We start from the raw sequence: 21,076 nt of genomic DNA, 5'->3' as shown, positions 1-21,076 counted from the left end.
CAATATAACGATACTAAACAATATTATTGTCTACTGATCCTTATGCATCGAATTTGATTCCTACTCAATAACTCAAAAACTCTAACCTGAATTCATATTCAATTTTCATTTATAGAAAAAATAACGGAAAGCCCAATTGGCATATTATTTTTTTTAATCGATTCGGGTTGGGTTGATGGCGTAAATACCATACTCGCCCTGCCCCAAACCGAATTATTAAAATCAAATATCATACGCACCTTATTGTACTATCGATTCGATTTTTTTGGCTCGTTCAATTCGATTAACCGCAATTTTTGATTTTGATGGTTCGAATTGTCATCACTACTACCAGAATCTATTCGTGCGAACCGATAGGATTAAATTCGCGTGTAAACAAAGTCGTGTTGCGTTTTGCGACTTTAATGTACTCTGCCAGCACCGACTCTCTATCGGTATTCGGTACCCCTGTATAAGGCTCCTTCGCCGCGATACATTTTGTCCCCTCCATTTCTTCAAACCCTATCGAATTAGGGTTAGCTAAATCTCCTATTTATTTTCCTTTTTAATTTTCACTTTCATGCCCTAATTTTCTCAAATTTTAATTAGGGTTAAGGAATTTTAGTTTCAATTCAAAATGATGCAACAACCCGGAGGAGCTGTCCCACCACCAATGTCAATGGACCAGCACCAGCACCAGCACCAGCAACAGCAACAGCAGTACCCGCCTCAGCAATGGATGATGATGCCTCCTCAAGCTCCACAAACCTGGGCCCAACAACCACCATTCCAACAGCAACAGCAGTATGGTGCCGCGCCAGCAAATGTTTCTGCTCCTGCAGTTGCCTCTGGTGGACCTGATGAGGTTCGGTCGCTTTGGATCGGGGACCTTCAGTACTGGATGGACGAGAATTATCTCACTTCTTGCTTCTACCATACTGGCGAGGTATATATATATATATATATATATATATATATATATTTGTTAAAAATTTTACGGAGTGTTTCAAATATTTTGTGTTTTTGATAATTTTTCAGTGTTAGATTTTTTGATTAATTTATGCAGTCTGTTGTGCATCTATTCTCACGATTACTGTGTATTAATGGAAATAAGAATTTTGCTTATGGGTTAGCGTTATGAATTTTAATATTCTATCCCTTGTTTAAACAATTTAGTTGTTTATCTATTGTGGTTTATCTGTTGTTCTGTGATCACCAACTGTCGCCTTCTATCTCCAGCTCGTATCTGCAAAGGTAATCCGTAACAAGCAAACTGGTCAGTCTGAGCATTACGGGTTTCTTGAGTTCAGAACTCATGCTGCTGCAGAAAATATTTTACAAACCTACAATGGCGCACTGATGCCCAATGCTGAGCAAACTTTCCGCCTGAACTGGGCTTCTCCTGGTGCCGGTCAAAGGCGCACAGATGATATGCCTGACTACACTATATTTGTTGGAGATTTGTCTGGTGATGTTACAGATTACCTCCTACAAGAGACATTTTCCAGCGTGTACTCATCAGTCAAGGGTGCAAAAGTTGTGACTGATAGGAACACTGGACGTTCCAAGGGTTATGGATTTGTTAAATTTGGGGATGAGGGTGAACAACAACGGGCTATGACTGAAATGAATGGTGTTCCCTGTTCAACTAGGCCCATGAGAATTGGCCCTGCTGCTAACAAAACACCTATGGTTACTACTACTCCAAAAGGTATGTTTTGCAGTAGTATCTTCTGCATCCATGGTCAATAATTTATGTTGATCTATCTCTTCAATTGGCTTGTTTATTTTTCCGAACTGTGTGGTGCATGCTGTAGAAAATTCAAAATTGCAAGTTGATTGAGCAGTTACCCCTTCCTTGATGTGCTTTTGGAGTTTATTTATGGCGTTTTCAAATTTAACGATCTTATAGATATGGTCTCGAAGATATCCAGACTTAGACCAAGTCATTTCCTTCCAGTACTTTTTCTAAACTTGGGCGCCTGTAGTTCTGTTGAGACTTGATAAAACTTATAAAACTCATGTTGTCTCACAGCAGGAAACAGAGGTTCTCATTTATGGGGGCCTGGAACTGATTTCAGCTGAAATGATTCCCCGTTAATGCATGGCCTCGTTTTAGGTCAGTTAACTTGTTTTGGTGATAAGCTTCCTTTTTTATCTTTTCTTTGTGGCGTTTCTTATGCTGCAATTCACTTATTTCCAATTCCGTATTCTTTAAGTTACAAGTCAATTAAATTAAATTTCATTTTCTTTGGAGATTACATTCCATTGCCTCTACATTTCTTATTGGTATTAGTCCACTTCTTTGTCGTTCTATTTCATCAATTCCGTCATGCAATTTTTGTTTCGTTTCCCAAATGCCTTCTAGGAGACCTCTTCAAAATTTAACTTACAGAATGGATATAGATGACTATATATAAAGTAAATAGACAAAAGTTTTTAGATGTGGCTTTGGTTTTACATTTCCCTGTAGTCATGCAACTTTCTCTTCCTCCTTCTTTAGCCTGCAAAAGTTTTTAAAGAAATGTTTTCTTTAATACAAGTATTTCTTTTAGTATAATCATTCCTTGAGAAGCTTTCTTTTCAATTTTGTAACTATATTGATCATTGGCTTTAATTGAATCGCCAATAAGCTGTAGAATATGAACTTTGACAGCTCTCTAAACATCTTTTGGGAACTTCTAGAACAGTCCAATTTATTGTTACAGTGATTTGCAAAAATTAGAGGTGTCCTTTTAGTTTCTCTATACTTCTATTGGTCATCTGGAATGTGAGTGGGTATGTAGTTATTAAACTCTTATATTTGTTTTTAATAGTTATTCTATTTCAATCATCACGAAGCCTCTAGGAAACATTGATCTACATAATTTGGGCATTCCTTGCTTCTTCTCAAATTCCCTTCTTTACCTGTTGATTTTTTTAGGTAGTGCACATTCTTAAGTTTTTGCAGGTTCCCCTTGCTCTCTATGAAAGTAAAATCTGTAACAAACCTTTCTGCTTGGGCATTCCTTGCTTCTTCTCCAATGCATTAGCTAATCCTTCAGAAATTAATGTCTGTGGTAATCTTATTTATTCCCTTTGGCAAATGGAAATCAGCAATGTGAGCAAGTTGGTATCGTAGGAACTCATTCCACCTACCACTTGGATTGCTGAAATGTTCAATCAAGCCGACTGTGCTAAGGACCCATTTCTTGGCAACTTGGACAACTTACAATGATGTTTGTCCAGCATATCACTAGCAAGATTAGACTCTTCGCAAGAGGCTTATGAAGCTTGTGCTGAATGGTGTTTTCTCCTCTCTTAACCTAATACATAATTCCATCTATAGAGTCTAACACTTCAACCATGGCATGAGATCAAGCTGTAAGTTGGTCTACTCTGTCGGTCAGCCTTTCCCTTCTTCAGTGGCCGAGTCAAAGTGTTTCACAAAAAATCTGCTCGTTGCTTTCATCCTATTGTATCTTTTGATTTTTTTCTTAGGAAGTGGTATCTCTATTAGTTAGAGAGCTCTTCACTACTAGCATAAATTTTAAGGAGTTTGTGCAATTGGTTTGTCGGTTGGCTTAATTACAGCATAAGGGCTTGTAGCCAAAAGTTATGTTAATACTTTTTTCTCTTCCTCTGCCCTACACTCCATCCATCCTCTCCCCAAATCTGAATGGTCCCACATTAAAAGGCCTTGGCGAGGACTTAGTGTCCACAACATCTAGTGGGATGGAAAAAGTTCATAATTATGTGCTGTGCTTTACATGAAAATCAACCTGATAGCCACATGATAGTGCAAATGCACGAGCAAATCAGCTTTGTGTTTGACTTCATGTTTAATTAAGGTCAACAAAGAAGATGAGTAAGAAACTCTCTTGCTTCTGGTTCTTGACCTTATGTTGACTTCATATTTGAAGGACCACATTTTTTCTTTTTTCTTTCTTCTCTCTCTCTCTCTTTTCTCTGGGTGGTAATTGCCGAGTCCGCATTTGGTCATGAAGTGGATTCGTGTGGCCATTTGGCTGTTGGTGTGATTCTAAGAGGCCATGGTAACGTGAAGAGAAGTGTTGATTCATATGGCATTTTACAAAACTTTAGAATCTTGGAAGTACTAGAACATCTCATAGTCTGCTTATCTATGATTAAGGACCTACTTGTGACTACTTGACATTGGAAGCTTTGTTGAGACTCGTTTTTATGGTAGTGAAAGTTGTACTGATGGCCCCATAACGAAGGATAGATTTTGCATAGATAATATTTATGTTTTCAAATTTAAATTAATGCATGGATAAAGAAAATTCAATGTGATTCTTTAGGAGAAAATGTGCAAGTTCTCTTGATCATTTCTGGAGTACAATCTTCAATCTTTTTTTTCAGACAAGAAGAATGAATTTTTGCGACACATATACCATAAGAAAGTCTGGATCCATAAATGCAATCAAATTCATAAATTTATGGATCTCTTCATAACAATGTTGATTTATTACGTGTCAATTTGTTCTTTGAGGCTTTATGTCGTTTCTTTCTTATTTAACTTGATAATATACCTCCCATGTATTATCCATTGATTAATAAAATTATTTGATTACTTATTAAAAAAAAAAAAATTGTTATTTGAGGCTGGTGCAGTCATATTGGCTGCTGTTGAGAGCCCGATAAAAAGTAACTTACATATTAAGTGGAATATTATGAATTTTGTGATCCTTCACACCTTTTTAACTGGTGTGGAGGCATAATTTCAGGCAATGGTGCTGTTTCTGTATGCTGGATAATCTAAGGTAAAAAGAATCTGGAGCTATAGGTGTGCATTTTTGGAGAAACTAATTAGATGCCTTCTACGCATGGACACATGTACATGTATTGCTTACAAAAATAAACTTTAGGTGCATGGTTGCACGCTTGCAATATTTTAGAATATTTGACCGTGGTTGTTATTGATGCCGATGTGCAATACAATTCAATTCTGCAACGGGAGCCCTCCATGCTATTGTTCATTCATATTCTAGGTCGTCACCGTCACAATTAATTCTTTGATGTACTTGCTCTGTTGTGATTGTAAACACACTGCTGTACACACGAAGAAGTTAAAGCAATTATTTTTCTTTCTTTGGGTGAAAGAATAGAATTATAGATTTTTTGTCTTTATTACACACATGCAACAGGAGGTTGTTGGACCATGTCCCTTTTCTGAGGTAGGCGAAACTACCTTATGCTTGGTGAAAATAGTTCTTTGTTTTGTGGGTGGGTGTGGGGGCACTGATTTATTCCCATGAAATGAGACACCCCCAGTTAAGGTAATAACATATGTCCATATTCTCGTTTTCGGCATTTGGTGCTTTCACATTCCTCTTAGATTCCATCTTGTCCTGGGTTTCCATAGTGATTCCTTAAAGATTTCGTTTAATGTTTATTCCGGCCTTCTTCACTTTCATATATCATTTGCAGCTTCCTTCCAGAATACTCAGGGAAATCAGGGCGACAGCGATCCAAATAATACCACAGTGCGTAGTTTTCTCTATTTATGTATTATATATCCTCTTAACTTTTATAGTAGTGACCTTCATTTCAAGTGACAAGTGCAGATATTTGTTGGTGGTCTAGACCCCAATGTTACGGATGACCATTTGAAGCAAGTCTTTTCCCCATATGGTGAACTAGTCCATGTAAAAATACCAATAGGAAAGCGTTGTGGGTTTGTCCAGTTTTCTAATAGGTAAGCATGCGCATGCATATGGTGTAATACGGTCTTGCAAGTTTTGCAGTTTAATTATGTATTTATTCTTTTCCATATTGTGCTCCAGGCCATCTGCTGAACAAGCTCTATCAAGCTTGAATGGTACCCAATTAGGTGGGCAAAGTATTCGCCTTTCATGGGGACGTAGTCCTTCAAACAGACAGGTTGTTGTCATAACTTTACTTTCGAGTTCTAGCATCCTGCTTGTGCAACTAGCGTTCTGATTTCAGTTTAATTTGTCTCAGTCAGATCAGACCCAATTGGGTGGCGGTTCATATTATGGTTACTCACAAGGGGGGTATGAAGCATATGGTAGCTATGCTCCACCTCAAGATCCAAACATGTACTACGGAGGCGCGGGATATGCAAATTATCAACAGCCACAGCAGGTATTCTTCCATCACAATTTTTCTCTGTTATCTACGCAGTGTGAAGGGTATACATTCACTTGATTTGCATGACACAGACATATCTATATATGTGTTATGTCTAAAATAGTGGTTAATCCAAATGATAGTGGTTACTCCCAATGGTAAATTGTAAGAGTAGAAATTTCTTTTCTTAAACGATGGGTGTATGTGGGAATAGATTTTATCTTTATTTTTGCAATGGATCCGAAACACCCGGTAGATGGCCAGTGGCACAAAGAAATGAAAGAATCAGTTTCATTTTTCACACGATCTCTTATAGGTAGACTCAAAAATTGATCATAGTTACTTTTGTATCACTTTTCCTATTTATTCTTTTCTATTCTTTTTTAATCGAGTAAAAATAAAATAAAATAATAAATAAATAAATTGAGTTATAAAGTATGAACTTCCCCCTTGTTGCAACACATCTTAAAAAAGAATTTCCCTTGGACCATGAGCACGGGAAGGAAGGATGAAATCGAGTTGTTATGCTAATTCCTCATCAGCAAACCTGATACACTGTGGCCGGTTATCCTTCAAATTTGATATTGGTAACTTTTTTGCGAATTGAACTCGTGGCTGACAAGAAGTGAATGGATTCGCTTTATTATTATTATTATTATTATTATTATTATTATTATTATTATTAATAATGTTATAGTGTTGGAGGATTCTGATTACATGCTGTAATTTTTGCAGTGATCTGCAATGGTCAGAATTCTTGGAGCTGTGGGAATTAGCTTTGATGTGTCCCTGATTAGCTTCACCAATGTATCCAGCTAGCATTACTGGTGGATAATGTTACTGAATTTGGTTTGTGTACTGGATGATGATGTGTTCTGCCATATTACTGTGGAGTCTGTTTACCATTTCCAATTTCATTTCCAATTTTAGCTTTCGGAGGTTTTGAGTGATGAATTTTGTTATGATTAAATGTTTGATTTTTAGTGTTTTTTCGACATTTGAACTGTCATGGCTTGAATTATATTTTGAATTTCCATGAGATAATGTGGGTTTACATGGAGTACGGTCACTATACTATAGCAATGGTTGGAGAAAAATTAGGGCAACGAGTTTGATTTGGATTAAAATCTGATTTTGATCTAAGTCAAAGTCAAACAATCAATATTAATTACATTTTTTATGAGTTACACAATTTGTCAAATATACATTTCAAAAACTTCTATCAAAATTTACTAAAAAGTCTACTTTAATTCTAACCAAACACCCTTTAAAAATGCCTAATCATGATCTTGCAATCGAATATTTTCGGAGTCCATACGATTCAAAAAAGGGTTGTTCTTGGGGTACATAAGGGTTATGTACTTGGTGATGTACACCAAGAACGATCTTTCAAACAAATCAAAGTGACTTATAATTTGGGACATAAAAAAACGAAATAGGTTTATTTTTGTGAGATGGACATAGTATTTTTATTTTGGATATTTAAATGTTCCCTAAAAAATTGTTCAAAAGAAGCTATATCCATTTTACATTGAAAGTTTATGAGTTTCAAAAATCAAGAAAATTTATTTGGAGATTCAAATGTTGTTGAGGAAAAATATTTGCCGATCACTACTAATTTTCTTTCTGAAAACGTTATGTGAACTATATACAAGTAAAATTTGCTACATAATTAAAAATTTTAAGAATTGGATTCGCATTGATTTTTATGGCATATGTATAACGTATAAGGATTTGTTTGCACTGCTGAAAAGTTAAAAATTATTTTTGAGATTCAAAAGTTATTTTGAACACGTTTGATTAAATTTTTAAAATCGATTTTTTTTTTTGCCAATTTAGAAGAAATTTTAAAAGAAGCTAATTTAAAATAACTTCTTAGTCTCATGAGAAAAAATCGTAGAAACCTTGCAAAACGAATCTTAAGATATAAACGTTTTAAGAAATTTGATGCTTTTGAAAATATTTACAAAGATGAATTATTAGTAAAATTTGAATTGAATATAATGAACCCCTCCCAAAATAGAAAAGATATAATCATAAAAATGAAACTAATTTGTCAAAAATCGAAATATTCTTTCAGATCCGAACGTTACGCGGAATCTTTAAACGTAATTCGTTAAATGACTGTTCAAAAGTTCGAAGGAAAACATCTCAGATAATTGTCTAGACGATCATTCACTGTATAATCTACTGAGAAAAAAATCATTTTTTTTTCCTGTTTTTTAACACGAAAAGAAATATCGGACAGAGGAACGAAAATTATGGAAATGCAATCGATGATTGTTGTGTTAACAGTGCTTTTAGTAGTAGGCACCGGTGCCGATTACGTTAGACCTCCGCCTCGTAAAACTTTGCACTTTCCATGGAGCCCTAAGCACTCATCTCATCCTCAACAGGTGAAATTCGATTCTCGCTGTTTTTACTTCTGATTTATATGTGGATTTTCCTAAGATATTATTATTATTATTTTATTTTTTTATGCTTTGAATTGATTTTTCTGGTTGTGGGATGTCTGGATTCGTTTTGATTTGTTGAAATAGAATGGGTTAATTGTTATTTGATTAACCTATGGGACTGTTAGAGTCATTGGACTAGATTTCTTCACACTGTTTAGGTGCATCATCATTTACCTGATTTAACTCTGTGTGATTGCATAAGATTTGCTCATGGTCGAATTATAGAGTTGAATTCTTTTCATGGAATCAAATTCTTCAAAAATAGAGAACTTTCTAAGAGATCGTTGGCATCAAAGTTCCCTAATTTGGAGATATTCTGTTGATCCTTTTTTTCTGTCAACACGTTGGCTTACTACTTGAACTGGCAATTGGTTTTCTTGAACTTCGTTGCGTTAATGTCCATTTCAGGTTCACATCTCGTTGGCAGGAGATAAACACATGCGGATAACGTGGATCACTATTGATAAATCTTCTCCGTCCTTCGTCGAATATGGAACGTCACCCCAAAGCTACAACTTTATAGCTGAAGGAGAGAGTACTAGTTATAGTTACTTCCTTTATAAGTCAGGAAAGATTCACCATACTGTCATTGGGCCGCTTGAAGATGACACTGTGTATTTCTATCGATGTGGGGGCAATGGTCCTGAGTTCCAGTTCAAAACCCCACCATCTCAGTTTCCGGTTACTTTTGCTGTGGCTGGCGACTTGGGTCAGACTGGATGGACAAAATCGACTATAGACCACATAGAGCAGTGCAAATACGATGTATATGTGCTTCCTGGAGACCTCTCGTATGCTGATTACATGCAGCGTAAGTGGGACACATTCGGGGAGCTAGTGCAGCCACTTGCAAGTGCGAGGCCCTGGATGGTGACACAGGGGAACCACGAGAAGGAGGAAATACCAATCTTAAAGGATGGATTCGTATCTTATAACTCAAGATGGAAGATGCCATTTGAGGAAAGTGGGTCTAGTTCAAATCTGTATTATTCATTTGAAGTTGCAGGAGTTCATGTTGTCATGCTTGGTTCCTACACAGATTATGACGAGTACTCTGATCAATATAGTTGGCTGAAGGTTAGTGGACAAAATATTTTCTTGCATGGAATATATTTGATCAATTCATTTTGTGTCTATGCTTTAGAGTAACAAGTATGGCATTCAGGTTTCATGGCTTTATACACGATAAGGGGTCAGGAAATTAATGCTGTAGGTATACTTAGTTGTTCGAATAATAGTGGATGATTTTGTGTATGGGCTAATTTTTTAACTCACGCGATGCAAATTATATTTCACTCTTGCAGTGCCTTCTGCTGCTTCTATCCTAAGACCAGTCTTTCTCTATCTCTAGTCTTACTGATTAAATATCGCTAATTGAGTATGAAAAGCTTACTACCGATCACCTTAACGCCTCACTAGCTCTACTTGGTACCAAAACACTCGACTATCTACAATGATCATTCTCAACAAGGTTCCAACTCCCATGTTGCCCCTTCACAAATAATCCAGATTATCTAGATTGTTTGTTTGGGTTCATTTTATACATCTCTTATGGGCATACGGCAAATAAATATCCAAGAGCTGAAACCTCTTTCCCATCGTCAAATAGACCGATAGGTTCACCTGACTTTGTTCAGGCAATCAAACTTTGCCGTGAATAAACATTGTATAGAACTAGATCGTGAAAAGGGAGTAACATTTTGCTATTATTGATGCATGATTTTTTGAGTTGATCTTGTGCTGATATAACTGAATTGTTTATGTAACTTCGAATTGTAGGCTGATCTTTCAAAGGTGGACCGTGAGAGGACACCCTGGCTCGTTGTAGTATTCCACGTGCCATGGTATAACAGTAATTATGCTCATCAAGGCGAAGATGACGACATGATGGCATCCATGGAACCGTTGCTTTATGCAGCTGGTGTGGATGTTGTGTTTGCTGGTCATGTGCATGCTTATGAGCGCTCGGTAAGCTACACCAGTGATAGCTTCCATCATTATATTTGATTTACGGGTTTTTGACTGATTAATTCTGTTGTGCAACAGGGACGCGTTTATAATGGTAAAACAGATACTTGTGGACCCATCCACATAACAATTGGTGATGGAGGAAACCGAGAAGGTTTAGCACACGAGTAAGTCGACTTAGTAAGATCTGTGCATTACAAAGCCAAGCAAGAAAACCACAAAACAGTTGTATCTGTAACTATAAATTTATTTACAGGTACTCGGAACCCCAACCTGAGTGGTCGATCTTCCGTGAAGCAAGCTTTGGTCATGGCGAGCTCAGGATAGTGAACTCGACTCACGCGTTTTGGAGCTGGCATAGGAATGATGACGACGAACCCATTAGGTCCGATCAAGTCTGGATAACCTCTTTGGTTGGTTCAAGGTGCCTTGCTGAAAGGAGTCATGAATAAAGAAACATGCTCATGGAACCTTAAATCGGTCGACGTGGGATTGTCTGCTTTCTAACTGGATGCACTCCTTAGGCATATGTAAATACTTGTCCTTTTGTTGGGACGGCCCAGTTTCTTTATGGATCATTAGCTCCAAACTTTTTCACCAGCATGACTACATTTGTAATATGGTAACAATGTGTTACTATCTTATCCGCAATATGTCCTATTCGGCCACAAGTATTTATTATCTTAGCAAGCCAACGTCCTCTACGATAGCTGATTATCCTCTCCATTATAATAAGTTGCAAATAAATTTCTCAAAGCAAATAAACATTGAAGCAACTAAGCAAAGCGAAGGGCAATTTGTAGTCAGATAATGCGGAAATTTTGTTCAATGAGAGACAACCATCTATACCAATCATCTTTTGTATGAAAATCGATTTTATGAGCTTACAGTTTATGGGATGCTCAGAGTTCAGAGGCTTTGTTCAATCTTTCATCCTTGCTTCGCCTCTGATCGCCTACCATGGATTCGAACACGTGCAAGAGACTATCTAATCCTTCAGAATCTTCCCCCAAAGCCTTCATTGCATATACAATGCTCTCGATTGTGGACAAATATCCAGCCCTTGGCTGATGTCTCACTTCACTATACAAGCTCAATTTATCCGTATCCAACCTTAAATGTGGCAAAAGTTTCAACCATGGGTTCTCACTGTACACTCTCTTTGCCTTGGCCCATGTTCCATCTAGCACAATCAAATTTCTCACCTCGAAATCTAATCCCTCAATGCCAACTGAGTTTTCGCTCGGAAATAGAAGCACTGATCCAGGAGGAACTACAGCTTCAAATTCTTCAGTTTCTTGGTACTCATTGCCCCCATCCAATGGCTTTCTTAGAAGCCTTTCTACAACAAACCCTTTTCTTATATCACCAATGGCTACACCAGAATTCAATAGAGCATCAAGACTTTCTGTCTGTTGTTTGTTTGGGTTCATTGAACAATGATAGAAGGATCTAATAGCTCCATACTTTTCAATGGTAAATTCAATAACAGTTTTTTTTGGACCTCGAGATGCTGGATTTTCTTTATCAAACACTTCGTCCATTACACCTGACTCTAACCTGGAATGGATGCTTTCACTCAGCATAGATGAATTTCGCGAGAAGACTGCATTGTTCTTGCAAATCTTACGCATTTTCACACCATCAAAATCAACAAAACCGAATCCCATTTCGCCATTTCCGGAAATTGAGGCTCCAACACAATCTTTCCTCTCTCTTTGACTTGACACTTGCCCCCAAAGAAGTCTGCTTTCTTCCAAATCATCTCGATCCATTTTATAACTCGGGTCTAGTAATCTAATAAGGAAACGAGCTTGTAAATTAACATCAGAAACCGAAATCACGTCGACATTTTTAAGCCCTAAAGTTGCGATTCTGGCAGAATTAAGAGGGTGCTTTTTCTCAAGGCTGTGTTGAAAAATGGTAACGGTTACAGAATTATCAAGCCTTGGTGTCTTGAGCCGCACACAGAGGCAAATACGGCTCGGTTTGGAGCATGATGGACAAGTTGGTCTCTTACTGGCTCCGCATTGAGTAACCATTTGGGGTATTAGGGTTTGGATTCGAGGAAATCTGAGGATTTTGCTACATAATGGATTGAGAAGGGAGGATAATGGCACGGATCCTGGTCGTAGTCCTATTGGGATCCGAACTTGGATTGACATTCGATCCAATCATTTCACGTTATGGGTCGATCCGATTGATAGAATTCAGAAACAAATTGAATAGAAATTGAAGAATGTCATCCGGAAACCCTAGATGGAGGGCAGTTGATTCGAAATTGAATACGACATCGTTTTGTAATTAATATTTTATCCTAACCTAATGAATCTATAGAAAAATGTACAAGTTACCTTTAAATTATATTTTACTTGTAAACATGTTTGAGTTCAATATTTATTAAAAAAATATTTATTTTGAAATAAATTCTTACCTTATTTTAAAGTTAATTTGTTGGGAAAGGGCACTTGAGCAACCCCCTAGGCATTGAGAGGGCCGTGTGGCACCTCCGTATTGGGCCACATGGAATTGTTCAACCAATTGGGTCTTAATTTGTTTCGAATTTTCAAGAATGAAAATTTAGGTTACACTAATCAAATGTGATCTATAATACACCAACTTAGATCAAATTTGGTTACTCTATTTTGCCGTCAATTTCACTAAGGGTGCGTTTGATTACAAGTAGGAAAATTACATGGAAAGAAAATGAATTCCAAGGAATTGAATTACCTAGAAATTGTTTTCATGGAAATTGTAAATTATTGTCTTTGATTATATAAATTTTTCACGTGGAAAATGTTGAAGTAAAAGTATTTTTTGATGTTCGTTTGACTTTGTTTTACGTGGAAATTGTCAATTTCAGGGATATCATCTTTTACAATTATTCCTAAAATTTGTTCCCATTGCCAACAATTAAAAAAAAATAAAAAAAGCAAAAAATAAAAAATAAAAAAAGGTGGAAAACCAAAAACCATCTATCCCCTAGGAAAAAAAAAGGTGGAAAATCACGCTTTAAGGTGTTGTACCTAGAAATTCATGGAAAATCAATTCCCTGAAAAATTTTGTCAATCAAACAGGCCAAAAGTGGAAGTTGGAATTCGAATTCCAAGTTCCATGGAAAATTTCGTGCAATCAAACGGGGCCTAAGATAATATCTGACTTGAAAGTTAAAACTAACAGAAGGCCAACGTGTATGCTTGCATCACAATTCACCCAACAGTGTGATTGGATTTTTTGTCATCAAATTCACTTTTAAAAGAGTGAAAACAAAATTTTCAATTCATATAATTTTAAAAATGTATTTCGAAAGCATAGGTGTTTTACAGCATGTTTGAAAGGGATTTTATACCCAAAAAAATTGATTTTTTGACCGTTATTTCACTATTTCAATCGTAATTTTTGACTTCTTTTCTCATAAATGGACCCCACTTTTTTTCTAACGATCAAAAAATCAATTTTCAAAATTCCTTTCAAACGTGGCCTTATTGTCATGTGACGTTGACATAATAATACTATAGTCTCCTAATTTTTTCATATTTTTAATTAATACATTTTTAAAAATAATCACTTTTAATAAAAATCTATTTTCAGAAAATTTACACAAACCAAATTGGAAAGAAACCAATGGAGTGTGGTGTCCACGCAGACACTTTCATGACCAAATCAATAAGATACCTTACCCCCACCAAGAATGTCATTCGAAGTTCAGACCTTTAGCCTAATGACAAGGGTAAATTGGACATTTTACAAGAATATTTCTGGCCCGATAGCCCCGTAACGGAGTTGGTGACACGAACATTTGACCAACTGAAACCAAACCACACGCCATTGCTGTTGAAAATTTTCCTCTGAAATTCTCCTAAATTTTCGAAAATTTGAATATTTTACAAAGGCCCAGTTGTTGAAAATGCATGATTTTTGCTTTACAATCCCATACGGGCTGATTCTGGTGTGCGGTGGGATCATTGGATATGCCAAGAAAGGCAGCACAGCCTCACTCGCCGGAGGACTTGGCACCGGATTCTTGCTCATTCTCGCCGGTTATCTCAGCCTCCAAGCTTTCCACAAGCGCAAAAACTCCTATTTTGCCTTGATTATTGAAACTGGTACTGCTTATTTTCTTCAAGCATACTTATGGAAATTATTAATATGGGATTTTGGTAATTAATTGTTTTGAGATTATTTGATGTCTATCGGAGAATCTTGCATTTAGCCGTATCCGGTTAAATTATGTGGCTTGGATCTAATTGTAGCAACTATAATCAAGAAATTAAGAAGACAACTATAAAATTTTGTGTGGATCTGGGAAAAATGAATTTGGTTTCTGCTAGTATTAAAAAAAAAAAGGTGATTTGATGTCATCTTGTTTCTTCTTGCTATTTATGCAACTGAAATAGGAAACTCTCTCATCCAGATGCTGTGCTCATAGATATTTAATTTGTTAATATGGGACTGGCTTTTTAACTCGCTTATCTCTGTGAATTTCAGGTTATTGTTGCACAATGAAAAATAATTTATAGAATATCAAGAGCATATGTTTTGTCAGTGTTAAGTGCTGGATGTAGATTTCACACTAAATTGTATGAAATTTGACCCTGAATCTGAAAACTTAGAAGAATAGTGGTGCTTCTCATGTCCAACTATTCAAGAAACGAATATCGCTTTGCATCGTAGCTTTTTCTCATCCACCGTTAGAGTTGAATCAAAATGGAGGAAGCTCTTTAATTGTCAAATTTCTTGAGTAATTTAGGGCTTGTTTGATGTAGATTTTTTGAGAATAGATTTGTGAAAAGTGATTCTTTGGGAGAATATGTGTTTAAAAGTAGGAAAATTATGAGTCCAGGTGTAAACTTATTTTATTGGGAGAATGTGATGAAAATGAGTTTTAAAGAATTTTTACTACTCGTGGGCTTAATGTCGTTGTACCTACTTTTGTTCTTATGAATTTTACATTGTCTTAAACAGTTTGTGCTGCCATACTTACTTGGGTCATGGGACAGCGTTACATGCAAACTTCAAAGATAATGCCTGCTGGCATTGTTGCGGGGATCAGGTAACTGAAAATGAATAACTAGCAGCTTTGCATCTGGTCTTTTGTATTCAAACTTGTATTGTTTTGGAGTTGGTGCATTCATTCCTTTTGTTTTCTCATAAAAAGACTTGGGATGCATATTCTTCTCAGTATAGCAGCTCTAATTCATCTTTATGCTGGTTGGCTTCATGCTAAAATATTCATATTGTATAATTTGACGTGTTTAATTTTTCTACATACCACATGTCATAGCCGTAGTTTCCTTGTTATAGCAAGGCGTAAGTTACATTTCAAAAATGAAAAGTGCAATAAGCAGAAAAACTTTCTGAAATCCTTGAAGAGTTGAATATTTTTGTAAGACAGATGAATTTTTTATTTTTTAGGGGAAGATTTGGTGGTGCACATGGTTTTACCTGTTCTAAATTCCTTATTACTCTCTACTAAAAAAATCTGAATACTCTAGGACGTGTGTGCCTCAGTTGGAGTTTCTTTGTCCATTCGCCTTGAGATGCTGCAAGTAGGGATATTGAAGATCAATAGATGATTGATCATGCAGATCTATTAGTAAACATATTTCCATAAATTGTATTTAAGCTTAGCTGAAAGGACATGTAATGAAATTAAGCCTAGGAAACCTAAAAGTTAATTCTGAAAATGGGGAAAATGACTAAAATCCACGAGTTTCTGATTGCAAATTGTTGAATTGGTGGGAAGAAGTCCCAACTTCTGTCGTGATCTCTATTTTGTTTGAGAATGTTGTCTAAGAAGGTAAAGAGCTTTGTTTTTGAGTGGCATCGCATACTCCGTTTCATGTTGAACGCCCTTAGTTTATTCTGATTGGTTTGCTTTTCTAATGTCGTCTGCAGTGTCCTCATGACCATATTCTATCTGTACAAGATTGCAACTGGTGGCAATCATTTCCCGCCCAAGACTGAGTAATGATATGTAGCGTCTCTGCCTATACTGATTCCATACTGTTATATACTGAGGAACAATTACCCAAAATCATGGATTTGTCGATCTTTCTGGCTAGTCTTTTTGTTGTGTTCTCTGAGTAGAGTGACTGTATTAATCGAAGGATGCTTGTATTTCCTTGACTGTTAATCCAACTGTTTTCACTACTTCCTTGATGCAACAGTATTTTCATTCCCATGGCGAAAGGAATTTGTATCCTGTCATACAGAGCTTACAGTCTCTTGTTTGAAAAAGTCGAAAAACATGAAGAATTCAAAGGATTTTTAAACTGTGCAACATGAGCATTAATGGATATTGTTTCCTCCCCTTCAATCATTTTTCATTAAATTAGCAAAGAACAAGAAACATTTCAAGCTTTTTTTTAAAGAAGTATCAAGATTAAATTCGTATAAATTGATTTACCAGTTATTTAATATTGAAAATAGTACAAAAATAAGTTACAACTAATAGTTATACCAAAATAATTCAATTATTGATTCTATAAATCAAAATTAATCATATTTTAATTGGAATCAAGTTGAATTGGCTACTTCAATTTGATTTGGTCTGATTAGTGTAATTTGGGAAAAAAAATTTGCACCCTAATATTGAATCTAAATCAAATGACATAGAACTAAACTAGTTGAGTCTACTCAATTTTAGTTTGGTTAGTACGTCTTGAATTAAATTTGTCCACCTTATTTTAATACTTCATCATTACATTTGCTTTACAGGCATCGCATGAACCAATAATTTTCAGTGATTTACATGACTCAAACTTGTATAAATGGTCGGGATATAACAACAAATACACAATTGTTCAACACCAATTTTGAACAACACGTTTGCAGCAACTTTTCAAAAATTAAAACAATTTCTCAATATCTATTTCACCAAGTACCAAAATCTCCAGAGCAATGATCTGTGTCAGTAAGTAATGAAAATTACACATGTATAGCTATTTCAGTTCGATCCCAATATCTAACTGCGCTGTCTAGAACAAAAAAAGTCACAGTAATTTAAAGAGGGGGAGAAATCTCGGTCGCCCCGTTGCCCAATGAATTTCTTTTAATTCGAATGCTCTATGTTCTAAACTATGCTGATATACCTGTAGCTTCCTTCGGTATCAAAAATAGGAAACAGACTGGGATGAAGATGCAGAAAAACTGAATAATGATTCCCAAGATAAGTTTGTCGAAAGAACCCGAGGAGATATTCAGAATTGAAGCCAGTCCTGCACCTACGAATGATCCAATTGTTGATCCTAAGTTGTTAATAGACATAAAGAGCGCAAATAAAGTTCCTTCAACCCCAGGTGGACAAAGCTGCCCTGATAAGATGAGGAAAGGCATGAACCTGTGATGAAATAGAGATTTGGATTAGTTTGATAACTGTAAGATTTTTGAGATTCATCGCTTACATATAGATAGCCAAGCAAGTGAGTACATAAATTCTTTATCTGGGTGTAATAATCTACTGCAATAAAATCGACTTCCAATATCAAATGTGAAGTACATACTTAAATTGATTGATGCCATCCGCGAGAGCTGAACCAAAAAGCACCATAACCTTGTCTGATATGCCTAATGATATATTTGATCTAGACACCAAAACTACATCCAGAAGAATCAAAATAGACAACCCAATATGAGCACACCTGCGATAAATACATAGATATCAAAAGAATAAGCAATTTAGAAAAACAAATCCCATGATCATCTCTTCATTTAACTTTAAGAAAACATATAAAAAATCTGGGTACAAGATCAACTTACAATAGAATCCTTCTCAATTTCATCTTCTGCAAGAACCGGTTATAAATAAAGGTTCCAATCATGAGGCTTAACCAACCAATAACACGTGTTGTGCCCAAGAAGGATGCTTCCAGTTTCAAAATTTCTGTCTGGTAATAGAACATGACAGTTGATAGGTTTGGAAATGTCACATGTGCGAGGAAAAACCAAGCCATTGGTCTAGACTTCCCAAAGAGTATGAGCACCAGAAACAATCATTAGCATGATAAATCAACCCACAAGAATAAAAGAGAGAATAAGAACATAACAATTTAATACAGGAAATTGACCTAGGTTCGAGTATTATTGGGGGATGGGGGAATAAGGTGAATTTTCTTTAAAATAGAGTATGATAACCTGCATACTTACATCAATCTCAGCGCTTCACTATAGCTTTAGACTTTTATTGCTATTGACTCACCGAAAGCAGTAACATTGTCATCCGTTGCTAATTTAATTATCTTCATAACTAGAATTGTAACCTTTTCTTTGTAGAGTACAATATTGACAAATTCAGAGTGTAGGTCAAAGGGTGGCTCTACTTGTCTGATGTTTACCTCAAAAATCCAGTTCATCTCTTTAATGGAGCCTTATTTATATGCATCCATAAAGTGATTACAGAAATAAATAATTTCACGCGTTCACATTCGCACACATTGATTTAGTATATTTCCAATGTAGAGCAGTAAAGTGACACAAGTTAGTCACAACCTAAATATGAACCAGCTGGATTGAAAGAATTACCTTAGAATGATTGGCTGCCGAAAAGCCCTAAACAATGTAAAAGTGGCCATTTTCAGAGAATGAAACCATCGTTTTGCCCAGGATCTGTCTTTTTTAGATACCTGGGATTTATTCACGGTAACTGTTCCATTTTTGGTATTTTTCTGGCTCTTCTTTCGCTTCGAAACACTGTTGGACCTCTCAGCAGAAGTATTGTCTTTGCGAAAAGAACTACCATTCATTGAGTGGGGGCCTCCATTTGAAGTAGAATGTTCGGGAAAATCTTTATTGTTTACAGAACTCTCCTCCACTAAACAACAAGAAAATAGCTGGATGGTCGGCAATGCTGAAAAAAGTAAAAATATTTTATTTATCTGTAAATTAGTTAGTGCATATCCTCCAAGCAAACTCCCACAGATTCCTCCCAAAGCCATTGTCATCCAAGATATGGACTGAAGATCACCAGCAAATGAGGCCCTGTTCATGTATACTCATAAGAACTTAATTCATGCAAGCTGATAAAAAGAAAAATATACACAAGCATGCAGAGATAGAGAGCTTCAAAGAACAAAGGATCATGTACAAGCTAAGAAGCACAAATGTGGACAGGTTGACACTGGATTACTTTAAAAAGTAGGATACTCTCACCCATCAATTTTAATTCTTTAAATAAGTAAATTTATATAATATATTTTACTTTTATACAATTATATATATATATTTTTAATAAAATCAATACTTTTTTACTTTTGTTTTTGTTGGTAAATTCTTTTAAGTCGTATTAGTAGCCATTTCGTATGTTGAAATAGCTTTCAATTGAACTATTTATTACTAGTAGGTGTAAAAAAGAGCATGAAGTTCCTGTTGGAAACATGTCTTGGAGTATCCTAGAAGCGTTAGTGTTTGACATGATACATGTTGGAAATGGACACGCTACGACCCTAGTAGTTTCCATGCTTCATAAAGTACAAGAATGTTAAGCATACTGAAATAGTTTTAAGTACCCCAACAATAGATACAAACATAGCCCCTGTTAGGGCTCCATTTTTTATTTTTTTAAAACTCATTTTCGACCACGCATTCTCCTATAAAATAATGTTTCGTGTAAACCCAAAATTTTCCTTACGTTTTAACCACACATTTTCTAAAAAATCACTATTCCAAAACACATTTTCTCCCAAAAAAAAAAAAAAAAACATTATAATGGAGCCCATAGAGGGGCGTAGATCCAACTTTTATTATTTGATTGATGTTTGGGGGCTGATCAATGTGTCAAATTAATATAATGCAAAGTCACAAACGATGATAAAGCTCAGTGTTTTGTAGTTTTGACAATCTGTCACACTACGGCTCTACAAAATTGCAATTAATTGAGATCAGAGTACCTGACCGAATCCAAAATTATAAGACCAATCAATCAAATCAAGATTTCATGAATAAATTTCCAGGATTAAAAAGAAAGTCGTGTTTTTTTTGTTTTGAGTGCAAAGTTCAAGCTTTGATCATTAGCCTGAATCTGTTACCTTTGCATCAAATCAACATTTCCATCTTTGCTGCAAATATCACTGACTTGGAAATTCTCAAAAACATTTGATGTTCCCCAGTCAAGCTTTTATGTCTATACAGAAATAGTAAACCTACAGGTGCACTCCAACCACTTCTGTATTGATAGTTACACAAATACGGATTCGGATTATTCAACTCTAATCTGACATCAAAAGGAACTTAACTTGCAGTTGGTGATCAATTTACAAGAATTGAACCCTTGGACAATAACAAGCAGCAAACTAGTCTGTAAAATTAGTCTGAGGGCTAATTTTCTGCCCAATAGCCGAATACATCACACGTTTCACAAATTGAGTATATAGCTAATTAAAATCTTGCCTAACTTTGGCCAATTTCCTACCATATCTTATGTTTCACAATTTATAAAGTTAAAAAATTTATCATCTTAAACAGAAATATGTGAATGGAAAATAACATAGCATTGAGAGAGAGAGCGAGAGAGCACATATTTAATAATGGAAACGTACCGTTCAGATCTTACTGCTTCAGCTATCATGGCATCAATTACAACA

General features: G+C 35.8%; 5 protein-coding genes across 9 annotated transcripts; 3 read left to right on the top strand and 2 right to left on the bottom strand.

Moving 5' to 3' along the window:
* The first annotated feature begins 381 nt into the window (after window positions 1–381).
* On the top strand, window positions 382–7,126 carry LOC111395667 (polyadenylate-binding protein RBP45-like). Of its 5 annotated transcripts, XM_023021761.1 has the most exons (8): window positions 382–514; window positions 589–925; window positions 1,219–1,690; window positions 5,410–5,465; window positions 5,547–5,677; window positions 5,766–5,862; window positions 5,944–6,087; window positions 6,808–7,126. In XM_023021761.1, the coding sequence occupies exons 2-8, from the start codon at window positions 617–619 to the stop codon at window positions 6,808–6,810; spliced, it is 1,212 nt and encodes a 403-aa protein (XP_022877529.1). In that variant the 5' UTR covers window positions 382–514; window positions 589–616; the 3' UTR covers window positions 6,811–7,126. The 5 variants fall into 5 exon arrangements, 3 of the variants coding, with proteins under 3 accessions (XP_022877529.1, XP_022877530.1, XP_022877528.1); XM_023021760.1 differs by having other exon boundaries at window positions 407–925; XR_002702843.1 differs by lacking the exons at window positions 5,766–5,862; window positions 5,944–6,087; window positions 6,808–7,126 and adding an exon at window positions 2,015–2,098 and having other exon boundaries at window positions 398–925; window positions 5,547–5,614.
* Window positions 7,127–8,169: 1,043 nt separating this feature from the next.
* Window positions 8,170–11,182, top strand: LOC111395665 (purple acid phosphatase 18-like). Its single transcript, XM_023021758.1, has 5 exons — window positions 8,170–8,468; window positions 8,937–9,605; window positions 10,308–10,496; window positions 10,575–10,663; window positions 10,753–11,182. The coding sequence occupies exons 1-5, from the start codon at window positions 8,334–8,336 to the stop codon at window positions 10,946–10,948; spliced, it is 1,278 nt and encodes a 425-aa protein (XP_022877526.1). The 5' UTR covers window positions 8,170–8,333; the 3' UTR covers window positions 10,949–11,182.
* LOC111395666 lies at window positions 10,996–12,798 on the bottom strand. Its single transcript, XM_023021759.1, has 2 exons — window positions 11,385–12,798; window positions 10,996–11,102 (listed from the first exon to the last, which is right to left on the bottom strand). Exon 1 carries the CDS (start codon window positions 12,659–12,661, stop codon window positions 11,399–11,401), a length of 1,263 nt encoding a protein of 420 aa, XP_022877527.1. The 5' UTR covers window positions 12,662–12,798; the 3' UTR covers window positions 10,996–11,102; window positions 11,385–11,398.
* Window positions 12,799–14,274: 1,476 nt separating this feature from the next.
* On the top strand, window positions 14,275–16,678 carry LOC111395664 (protein FATTY ACID EXPORT 5-like). The gene is made up of 3 exons (XM_023021757.1): window positions 14,275–14,602; window positions 15,462–15,549; window positions 16,395–16,678. Exons 1-3 carry the CDS (start codon window positions 14,404–14,406, stop codon window positions 16,465–16,467), a joined length of 360 nt encoding a protein of 119 aa, XP_022877525.1. The 5' UTR covers window positions 14,275–14,403; the 3' UTR covers window positions 16,468–16,678.
* Window positions 16,679–17,347: 669 nt separating this feature from the next.
* Window positions 17,348–21,070, bottom strand: LOC111395663 (probable folate-biopterin transporter 4). Its single transcript, XM_023021755.1, has 5 exons — window positions 21,032–21,070; window positions 19,020–19,475; window positions 18,258–18,455; window positions 18,002–18,139; window positions 17,348–17,838 (listed from the first exon to the last, which is right to left on the bottom strand). The coding sequence occupies exons 1-5, from the start codon at window positions 21,058–21,060 to the stop codon at window positions 17,577–17,579; spliced, it is 1,083 nt and encodes a 360-aa protein (XP_022877523.1). The 5' UTR covers window positions 21,061–21,070; the 3' UTR covers window positions 17,348–17,576.
* Window positions 21,071–21,076: the final 6 nt, after the last annotated feature.

This window comes from Olea europaea, chromosome 6 (genome assembly GCF_002742605.1).
Source record: "Olea europaea var. sylvestris chromosome 6, O_europaea_v1, whole genome shotgun sequence".
Lineage (NCBI taxonomy): Eukaryota > Viridiplantae > Streptophyta > Magnoliopsida > Lamiales > Oleaceae > Olea > Olea europaea.
Note: the sequence above shows the minus strand (reverse complement) of the source record. Positions and strands in the feature narration are given on the sequence as shown.

What these genes read in the sequence shown, in the direction of transcription:
- LOC111395667 (XM_023021761.1), top strand. Translation starts at nt 617, where the DNA reads ATGATGCAACAACCCGGAGGAGCTGTCCCACCACCAATGTCAATGGAC. An exon ending in GGTTACTACTACTCCAAAAG is followed by an intron (nt 1,691 to 5,409) that starts GTATGTTTTGCA and finishes TATCATTTGCAG; the next exon opens with CTTCCTTCCAGAATACTCAG. An exon ending in GCGATCCAAATAATACCACA is followed by an intron (nt 5,466 to 5,546) that starts GTGCGTAGTTTT and finishes TGACAAGTGCAG; the next exon opens with ATATTTGTTGGTGGTCTAGA.
- LOC111395665 (XM_023021758.1), top strand. Translation starts at nt 8,334, where the DNA reads ATGGAAATGCAATCGATGATTGTTGTGTTAACAGTGCTTTTAGTAGTA. An exon ending in TGCATGCTTATGAGCGCTCG is followed by an intron (nt 10,497 to 10,574) that starts GTAAGCTACACC and finishes GTTGTGCAACAG; the next exon opens with GGACGCGTTTATAATGGTAA. An exon ending in CGAGAAGGTTTAGCACACGA is followed by an intron (nt 10,664 to 10,752) that starts GTAAGTCGACTT and finishes ATTTATTTACAG; the next exon opens with GTACTCGGAACCCCAACCTG.
- LOC111395666 (XM_023021759.1), bottom strand. Translation starts at nt 12,661, where the DNA reads ATGTCAATCCAAGTTCGGATCCCAATAGGACTACGACCAGGATCCGTG.
- LOC111395664 (XM_023021757.1), top strand. Translation starts at nt 14,404, where the DNA reads ATGCATGATTTTTGCTTTACAATCCCATACGGGCTGATTCTGGTGTGC. An exon ending in TGCCTTGATTATTGAAACTG is followed by an intron (nt 14,603 to 15,461) that starts GTACTGCTTATT and finishes TGTCTTAAACAG; the next exon opens with TTTGTGCTGCCATACTTACT. An exon ending in GGCATTGTTGCGGGGATCAG is followed by an intron (nt 15,550 to 16,394) that starts GTAACTGAAAAT and finishes TGTCGTCTGCAG; the next exon opens with TGTCCTCATGACCATATTCT.
- LOC111395663 (XM_023021755.1), bottom strand. Translation starts at nt 21,060, where the DNA reads ATGATAGCTGAAGCAGTAAGATCTGAACG. An exon ending in CGGCAGCCAATCATTCTAAG is followed by an intron (nt 18,456 to 19,019) that starts GTAATTCTTTCA and finishes TGGGAAGTCTAG; the next exon opens with ACCAATGGCTTGGTTTTTCC. An exon ending in AAATTGAGAAGGATTCTATT is followed by an intron (nt 18,140 to 18,257) that starts GTAAGTTGATCT and finishes TATTTATCGCAG; the next exon opens with GTGTGCTCATATTGGGTTGT.